Source organism: Danio aesculapii, chromosome 3 (genome assembly GCF_903798145.1).
Source record: "Danio aesculapii chromosome 3, fDanAes4.1, whole genome shotgun sequence".
Taxonomy (NCBI): Eukaryota; Metazoa; Chordata; class Actinopteri; order Cypriniformes; family Danionidae; genus Danio; species Danio aesculapii.
In genome coordinates, this window is record NC_079437.1 from 23,189,772 (window position 1) to 23,199,480 (window position 9,709).

Below are 9,709 nucleotides of genomic sequence, written 5' to 3' on the forward strand. Positions count from 1 at the left end.
TGTGTACTATGGTTTTAGAGTTTTGGTGAACTATCCCTTTAATGGCATTTAAACTCTTATTAAAAATCCTCTAATGAAGATCATTTCTCATTTATGTACATTTTATTTCATTATATACATTTTATAATTTGTCACATTACACTGACAACTCTGTTATACTTATTTTACTGTCATTTTTTCCTCTCACTTTTTATAGGTGATTGAGAGGCACATCCGCCATGAGCTGCCCTTCATGGCTACTGAAAACATTATCATGGCCATGGTGAAAGCTGGAGGAAACAGACAGGTATTAAAAATATCAAACAACATTTTCTGAGATTTTAATATATGTGTGTTGCCTATTATAGAAAAAAAAAACAAGCTGGATATCTAATAACCATCAAATAAAAAATATTCCTAATGGAAACATTAAACTGCTTGGATGAGGTCTTTTTTTCCAGGAAATTGATCACTGGTCACCTGCAATGTCACAACTTGTAGAATTGGTGTTGGTTTTCTTTTCTTTTTTTCCCACACCAAAGGGTAATTAAAAAAAGATTGAAAAAGCAACATCAATTCCACAAGTTGTGACATTGCAAGAGACCAGGATTCAACACTGGTTTGTCATAATTATTTGAGACCACACCTATCAATATCACTTCACCTAATTATTTATTATGAGAGCAGATAATTTAGACATCTTAATGCCAGAATTTCACAATGGCACCCACAGATTAAAGTGATAATTTATCTCCAAATTTAAATTTACATGCAGCTAGGTGACTCAGTGGGTAGCACTGTCGCCTCACAGCAAAAAAAGGTCACTGGTTCGAGCCCCGGCTGGGTCAGTTAGCATTTCTGTGTGAAGTTTGAATGTTCTCCCTGTGTCTGCGTGGGTTTCCTCTGGGTGCTCTGGTTTCCTCTACAATTCAAAGACGTGCACTATCAGTGAAATGAATAAGCTAAATTGTCCGTAGTGTATGAGTGTGAATGCTATAGTGTATGAGTCTTTCCCAGTGCTGGGTTGTGGCTGGAAGGGCGTCAGCTGCGTAAAACATGTACTGGATAAGTTGTCGATTCATTCTGCTGTGGCGACCTCTGGTTAATAAAGGGACTAAGCTGAAAAGAAAATGAATAAATACATGAATTTAAATGTACTGTAAATTTACTGACCCTCAAGCAATTGAAGATATAGCTAATGTTTTTTTTTTCTGAAGTAGAATTTTTTTTTGCTGAATCCATGGTCCTTGTTGATTTCGTATAATGCAAGTAACTTAAATAATATTGTAAATAATGTCAAATTTTTTAAACAAACCAATTGTTTACTTTATAAGGCCTCAGCGTATCATCAGAAGCCACACGGATTGCTTATTTTTAATCTCAAAAATGGGTGACCATTGACTTGCGTTAACTAAGTCACCAAGGACCACTGATTAACCTAAAAATCTTCTTTACTTAAGAAAATCTGAGGGTAAATTAACTGTAAATTAAAATTTTGGGATGAACTACCACTTTAAGTAGTGTTACTTTAGTGGCTTTTTTCGTCTTGTTTGGAAACTGATTGTATCATTATTAACTGAGGTTGTTGTCTGTACTGAAAACACTCAGGACTGCCATGAGAAGATCCGTGTGCTGTCCCAGCAAGCTGCAGCCGTAGTCAAGCAGGAAGGGGGCGATAATGACCTCCTAGCTCGGGTTCAAGCTGATCCATATTTCACCCCTATATTAGGAGAGCTGGATGCCTTACTGGACCCTAAAACCTTCATTGGCCGAGCCCCACAACAGGTACACAGACACATGCAGTATAGACATGCCAATACATCATACTACATGTTATTACATGATTATTATCAATAATGTTTATAAATTAGATGGACTGTAATCCTCTTCCCATTGCTGTCTCTTTCTCAGGTTACTAGGTTTTTGTCTGAGGAGGTCAGGCCTGTTCTAGAGCCATACAAAAGCAAAATGGATGTGAAGATTGAACTGGAGCTCTGAAACGCACATTACTGTATGACTGACACATCAGCACTGTCTGACAATGAATAAATATCTATCTGCACCTTTTTGTGTGCTTTTTTTTTTTAAAAAGTTGTATTTAACAACGTTTAATTTTCTAAGATGTATTGTGGTATTCATTCCCATTTGCATGGATATCACAATGCCTATAATACCCCTGTCAGAAATGTTCAAATTTCACAAAGGCTTTAGCTGAAACTGTGGTGATTTATAAATGCAAGTCAACAGCTGCTGGCACTTTGAGAGTCAAATAAACCTATGGCATATAAGCAAAACAAAATGAATAGCTGTGGCTTATGGGAATTGTAAAGCGGATTTTGTATTTTTGACCTTAAATCAGTGTGTCTGCGGGGTCTTAAATTTCAAAGACAAAATTTTAGGCCTTAAAAAGTCTTAAATTGACAGAAATTTTGTGTTGTGGGTTTAAATGAATTGTGAACAAGTCTTTCCATTTTTCCAATGTAGAAGTAAAGCTACCCAATCGACACCGAATCACCAATAATCCATTTCTACAGCAAATTCTCCTAATGAAATTCCCTAATCAGGGAAAGAAAAGCTACACATCCCTTTACATGGTCTTTACTTACTACAAATACTATTTACAGAAGTCACCAGGCTATTAGAAAAAAATCTATAGAGGTTATCCATGTATAAGTCTAAAATTTCATTCGTAATGGTCTTAAAGGGGTTTTAAAAAGTCTTAAATTTGAAGAAACCTTGTTAAATTGTTTTACAATTTTTGGACATAGATTTGATTGGTTGTTTTGATTGAGCTCTAATTTGTATTCTAAGGAAATGTCCCACAAAGTGCCACAGAATACATCGCAATAACAAAAAATGTGTTATCAAAGTGATTGTGTTAGTGTACCATAGTGCTTGAATTCATTTATCACAGAATTTTTGAGGTACTTCAAATAAATCCTTGGTATTACTATGACATAAACACAAAGCTGTTCATTTGAAAGTGTTGAAAAGTTCTCTGAATTAACTGCTACTTCTGGTAATCAATGTGCTAAACACATAATTACACTAGACTACTACACTGTAATAAAACTACAGTTGATTTTCATAAGGATATGTTCCTGTCATGTAGGCCCACATGGAATCTGTGCACACAGAAATTTGTTTTTAACCAATTGAGGTTTTTTTTGTTTACTTGTGTAAATATTGTTTCAGTAATACAATTAACAAATTTGCAAATCGTTATGATTAATGTGCAATGCAGTTTGTGAAGTAATATTTTCTCTCTTTTAGTAGATATACAAAACGTTTTTTTATTTATTTATTTTTTTTTTTTACCAAAGTGGTTCTAATTGGATTTGCACTGTAAATCGTTTTAAGCTTTTTTTCTTCTTTAATGTGTTTAGTTGCTTTTACGCTAGTTTTTTTTAGTTAGCTGGCAAGATTTATTCGCAGATTCCGGCTGGTCCTACTCTGAGTTATGTACCTAATGACATAATAAGGAACGTATTTAAGGTCTTTTGTTGCCATGACACTTAATGGCGTACTGTACCAATGAGGAGGAGACTATCGAATAACAGATAAGGTGTTGTGGTAAAATTTATCATGACAAAGTGAAAAGGTGAAATGCGAGATATGGAAGAGTGGTAAGTCTACAAACACATACACATCCCTCTAAACTGCCTGTAATCGTATGGTTATAAATCAATGATGCTTAGCGCAAAGTCCATAGTCACAGTTCGAAACCTGTAAATGACTTTCAGCTTGAACCAGGTTGGCCTATTCTTGTTTTATTTCAGTCAATAATAGGATTAATTTGTCGAGAGGTGCTCCACCTCGATTCATCCCATGGTGAGAGTCATTTCATCCACCAATTTTTCCGGTAAGTAACATACTTTAGTTTTTGTGAAACTGATAACAACGCTTTGCACTAACGTTGTTCGTTACCATTTAAGTTATATAAGGTTACGTTACTCGTTTCTGTTAACTTTACAAGTACCACGGTTAGTCTAGAAAACGACAGTAACCATGTTTTTAGTTTTATTTGTTTTGTAAAACCATGATACATTTTCATTATGGCTACGTTAGACGTTTGATTTTAACACGTTCTTGTTTGGTTGCATTCATGAAGGTGAGTTATTTCCTCTCGTTTGACTGATTAGATATAGACAATTTCAATGTGGCGATGGCCCATGAACATTTCCTGCTTATTGCCAAACTGTTTCATAACTGTAATAAAAGGCAGTTAAATCATATCTTAATGTTAAAATGACTGCCATAACATTATTTAGCAATATTTGAGTCTTTTTGGATTCTTAGAAGCTATGGAAATTAAAAATGTAATACAGGAAAGAAAGAAAAATATTAGGACCATTATTGTTTACATCCCTCAAAATGGTGTATGGACAACGAAGATTTTAGAATTTTATAATTTCTCCAAAAGAAGGAAATGGACTTGTTGCATAATGATAATATAGTCTGGGCACTGGGTTTGGTATCTTCAGGTTTGATTTATTTGTCTGATATTATTGTTATTAATGCTGCAGGTTTTTGTAGTGCTTAATATTTTGAAGGAAACCAAAGACTTTTGAAGAATATTACTTTTTTTATACTGTCACTATTAATTAAAGCCTATTACCATTATTTAAAATTTTGTTAAATTTTAGTTCATTATATGTTTTTGTAATCCTGTAAGCTCATAGAAAAAAGATCTGCTTTCCTGAGAGAGTTCTGAATCTGAATATTATGTAGTGGTTGAGTTTGATCTCTCTGTGCTTGCAAAAAGTAGCATGTGTAAGCATGTTAAAATCACATGGAAAGCACATGTAAACAAAAACATACATGAAGTGTAAAGCAATTTCATTATTTTCATTTAACTTTTTTTTTGTGTTTCATGTACAGTTTTACATGTGATTACTCGTGAAGCTTGTGTAATTTAAGGTACCCTTTGATGTTTCATACCAGTCTCTAATGCATTGCATTCACACTGAATTTAACTTATTTAAAAATAAATGAAATGAAAACTGTTACAGAGTTTTAAACTTTGGTGGTAGGGAATAGTTTCCTCAAGGGTAATGAAGTGTTCATTAAAGAAGCCAAAGCGTCAAGAAGAATGTCATTCTATGATACTGGCCTGGGAAAATAATACATGGGAAAGAGAATAATATTAAGCCCCAGTGAAGCAGTAAACTTTAGTCTTTAGTATTTCAAGAAAACTGGCAGACGTGCAGCTTGGAAAAATGTTCACAGAAAGTTTGGTTTTGAGGCTTTAATACTCAAAATGTACAGAATCAAATACCTGTACCATTGAAGGTCAATTACACAACACTATGTGCATTGACAATAATGTGATAACTTAATGGTGGGGTTGTAAAAATACAAGCAGAGACATGCTTCAATTTATAATACATGATATATGCTGTAATAGATCATTAAGTTCACGTGTTTTGCCTTATCTACAAAATGTATTTCTTCATATCGTCTTTGTTATGCTTTCATTTGTATTCCCAAGAACTACATCTGATGTGAATTAAGTTGAATAATAAATGCTAGACTGAATAGTCTTCTTTAATTAAAAAAATGTGTGAATGGAGGAATTTCCAGTGAACAACATCCTGTTAATTGATATTGTGCAGACCTGCACTTGTAGGCCTCTTTGCAGTTATTGCATATTGAACTGGCTCACTTAAGATGGTCAAATAGCCTGAGACCATCTCACAACAAACTGTTATTGAGCTGTGCATTGGGTGATGTGAAGAAGACTTTAAAATTCATTAATCAATAAATGTGATCTTTGTACAGGTGATCTGATTGGTTCATCATGTGGGCATGGGCATTACTTCCTGTCTTCCTGGCAGTCTTTGGGACTGTTGGCCTTTGGGCTGTGTGAGTGTTTCTTTTACTTTCTGTTATTCCTTTTCTTTGTGTATGTGTTTATTTAGTAAGTTGACTTTCCTTTTCATTTATTTGTGTGCAGGTATGCTATAGCAGTGTCTAATAACTCGGTGAATATAACTATAGAGTTCCCTTACATCAGGTATGTACCTTTAAAATAGGCTATTTGTTTTATTTTGGTTTATATTTGGGCGTTGTCCTTAATAGACTTGTTGAGGTTAAAGCCAATCACCAAACCTTAATCTGTTTTGATTTATCCCATATATTACCTTTCTGGATTTTTGTTCTGTTCTATTCATATTTATTTTATTTTTGTCCCTATTGCGCAAATGTATTCTATTCACTATCGGTTCTCTAGCTAAGATTCCCCTGACTGCAAAATATAAAGAATGTTTATGCTAACATCAAAGGAGCTCCCTAAAAAATTGCCTCTGTAAGACATTCCAGAGCAAGAAAATTGTGATTTTTACATTGAAAATCCATGCATATTTTCTTTCCTCCAGCACATGTGGTGCATACACCCCCCAGAGCTGCCTGTTTGCTCAGATCTGCAACATTTGCTGTGTGTTAGGTAAGTCTTCATTAAAAATAGTAACAGGCCCTCTGATCCTGTACCTTTATCACAACCATTTTCTTTTTTCTTTAGCTCTGTGGATTGTTGTGATCAGATTTCAGCAGATCCGGGATTTGGGTCGTTCATCTCATTTAAACACAGCCGGTCTGGTGCTTGGCTTCATATCTAGCATTGGCATTTCTATTTTAGGAAACTTTCAGGTACAGTATATATATGTGTGTGTAATGAACATATGGATGCTACATGATTGCTAACAAATTGTGCTGCTTGAAATCATAAACCACATTATGTGTGTTTGTTTGGCCAGAGGAAAAAGAATGAATCTCTGAATGATCTAACGGAATGAATATTGTTTCTGCCAAAGTATCTTTTTTTCTGTCACTTGATGGAGATTGGGTTTCTTGCAACAGTTGTCTTTGGTTTGCTCGTTATCAGAAAAAAATAATATGTGGTTAAACGATTAACCAGGCTATGTGCATAACCAAATTTCAAATTATTGAATCCTAACCTGTACCTAAAGTTAGCAGCACCATACTAAGAATAAAAAAAACAGATGAGATGTTTTTGGCCAGATAATGCACGACTGAAAGTGTGTTTAGATAGTTCACTAAAAAAAAAAGTCATTATCAGTCCAAATGTATATGACATTCTTCTTCTGTGTTTCACAAATGAAGATATTTGTTGGTAACCAAACAGTTTTAGTTCCTATAGAGACTGAAGTGATTGGGAATAAACTGACAGAGTGTATCTGCTTCCCGAACTTATGTGTCATAAACAAACAACAACGACCCGTCACTTGCTGCGGGTGTAGAGTGATACTCATGTGAAGAAGCTGGAAAAGTGCTGCTATCCATTTTTTCACAACTTTAAGCCAATCAGATTTGAAAACCAGAAAGAACTGTTGTATAAATGATGATATGCATGCTTGCCACATGATTAAACATTCTACTGAGGGTTATACTGGAATTGCAGGATCCACTCTGTCTTATGTTTCTGATGTCACTGTTTCAAAGCACAACAATATCAAACACCCAGAAAATGGATTCCTTATTTACGATTGTGAACCATTTGTGATTTTGGAAAATAAACATGCGTTGTGACCAAAAAAGTCTGCGAGTTTACAGAATACAACACACTTTGTAGAAATTCTGTGAATTAAACACAACCCAAAGTAAATAATTTTTATTTTATTTGACATATTTTGCATTTATGAGGAAAAATCTTTGTTGTGGATGTGACAGATGTGAAATTGCCACTTTTGTGACTTTGGTAAATCCAATATAATTGTTTGAAAACACTGACAGAGACGTTTTTAGTACTTTTACAGTAGTGTAAAATACAAGCATACACAAAAAAAGACTAGAAAGGACATTTGCATGGAATTACTCCTAGTTTATTTGTGACAGTCCATTGGAGCAATTTGTATGTTCCATTACAATAGATGAAATTATATGATATGTGTGTCCATTTAGCAAACCATAATTCAAGAGGTTCATCTGCTCGGAGCACTCATGGCCTTCTTTCTGGGTTTGGCGTACTTCTGGATCCAGGCCTTTATTACGTACTTCAGTCCACCATCACGGGACAATAAGTGGTTGATTCCAGTGCGGGTCGTCCTCTGCAGCCAGTGTACTTGTATGGTCATCTGCAGTATCCTTCAGCTCCACGATAAAGCTTCATAATCACTGAAATGAGTTCTGAAATGAGTTGTGTGTTGTCCTTAACTCTGTCTTCTCAGTGTTTGTTCTCCACAGCACAGGGTTTCGCTCTGCAGCTGCAATATGCGAGTGGATTCTGGTCATGTGTTTTTTTGCGCTGTTTGGGTTTTTTGCGGCAGAGTTCAGACACATTGACTTCCACAGGCTCACTGTACAAAAGGAGGGATTAAAAGTTGCCAATAATGATGATACTGTTTGGACAGTACAGGACGCTCTCTGAAGAAGAGCTGGCAAGTTTTGGCTTTGGTAACTGAAAACACACATGCTCACACACAGAAGGAACAAAATGTTATGACATTGAACTGTAACCTGCATAACTTAGCTAAATGCATAATTACACACAACACTCCAATTTTATGCCAGATTACATAAATATATCAGTTATATGGAAATTTTGCACTGAATTCATGTGTATATTTTTATATCGTTGTTATTGATATGTTTCTTCAAAAGTTAGAATGGTATATACTGTTGAGATAGAGACATTTTTTTGTTTTACCTGTGTTCTATTGTACTTGGTTGTACAACAAACTAACCTCATCCTGGAGTTATTTTGTAGCCTTAATGATTTGTTTACATGATGTCATTAAATATACTGTTCAGAATGTATATTTTATCTGGACATTATCAAAGAAGACTGTAAATGATTAAATTATGAAGTGAAACGGTGTGCAAGAAACAGGACATTATTCATGATTCATTCATTAATTTTCTTTTCGGCTTAGTCCCTTTAATTAATCTGGGGTCGCCACAGCGGAATGAACCGCCAACTGATCCAGCATATGTTTTACGCAGCAGATGCCCTTCCACCTTACAAACAGTTTTAGCTTACCCAATTCGCCTGTACCGCATGTCTTTGGACTTGTGGGGGAAACCGGAGCACCCGGAGGAAACCCACACGAACACGGGGATAAACATGCAAACTCCACACAGATATGCCAACTGACCCAGCCAAGGCTCGAACCAGCGACCTTCTTGCTGTGAGGCGACAGCACTACCTAATGCGCCACTGTGTCACCCGGACATTAGCCTATTATTTTAGCAAATAACATTATTATATATTATAAATATATTATTGTTTATTATAATCATAATAATTATAATTATTTATTTAATTCATTATAACTTTTAACATGTGTGCTTGCATTAACACATTTGGTGTTACATGTTTCAGACATTGCACACACAGCTGTTTGCAGAGGCTTTGAATAAAAAGTAACAATGCTGTAAATAATGTTTATTGTCAGGAGCCAGAGGTATTACCATACTTTACTTTTGTCCGTGGGCCTATGTTATTGTTTTTGTACTCTCAAAGTGGCGGGCCATTAAATTGTATTTATGAACCACAGTGACCATAGTAAAACATGTCTTGCTTAAGAAAAAGACCCCTTTGTCTTAGATGACCTGAGGGTGAGTAAATTACCAGCAAATTAAATTTTTTGGGTGAACAATCCTTTAATATTTTCAGTAGCGGGCCTACAGTTTATCGAGGGTGTTTACAAGGGTTTAAAGGAATATAGTTCACACAAAAATGTATTATATCATCATTTACTCACTCTTAACT

The 9,709-nt window shown here is 35.0% G+C and overlaps 2 protein-coding genes across 3 annotated transcripts in view; both read left to right on the forward strand.

Moving 5' to 3' along the window:
• adsl (adenylosuccinate lyase) overlaps positions 1-2,041 on the forward strand; it is a 12,062-nt gene extending 10,021 nt beyond the window's left edge. The window contains exons 11-13 of the mRNA XM_056453411.1: positions 197-286; positions 1,588-1,764; positions 1,891-2,041. Coding sequence (XP_056309386.1) covers positions 197-286; positions 1,588-1,764; positions 1,891-1,977 — 354 coding nt within the window. The 3' untranslated portion in view covers positions 1,978-2,041. The remainder of the gene's footprint in view (positions 1-196; positions 287-1,587; positions 1,765-1,890) is intronic.
• A 1,639-nt stretch (positions 2,042-3,680) lies between these two features.
• tmem150b (transmembrane protein 150B) lies at positions 3,681-8,824 on the forward strand. 2 transcript variants are annotated; one of them, XM_056453430.1, is made up of 7 exons: positions 3,681-3,841; positions 5,761-5,844; positions 5,936-5,995; positions 6,357-6,424; positions 6,500-6,627; positions 7,900-8,077; positions 8,166-8,824. In XM_056453430.1, the coding sequence occupies exons 2-7, from the start codon at positions 5,780-5,782 to the stop codon at positions 8,363-8,365; spliced, it is 699 nt and encodes a 232-aa protein (XP_056309405.1). In that variant the 5' UTR covers positions 3,681-3,841; positions 5,761-5,779; the 3' UTR covers positions 8,366-8,824. The 2 variants fall into 2 exon arrangements, with proteins under 2 accessions (XP_056309405.1, XP_056309406.1); XM_056453431.1 differs by having other exon boundaries at positions 3,681-3,810.
• Positions 8,825-9,709: the final 885 nt, after the last annotated feature.

Bases quoted from the DNA above. Each gene is read 5' to 3' on its own strand.
- tmem150b (XM_056453430.1), top strand. From the start codon at position 5,780: ATGTGGGCATGGGCATTACTTCCTGTCTTCCTGGCAGTCTTTGGGACT. The intron at 6,628-7,899 runs GTACAGTATATA...GTGTCCATTTAG, and splicing joins CTATTTTAGGAAACTTTCAG to CAAACCATAATTCAAGAGGT. The intron at 8,078-8,165 runs GTATCCTTCAGC...CTGTCTTCTCAG, and splicing joins TACTTGTATGGTCATCTGCA to TGTTTGTTCTCCACAGCACA.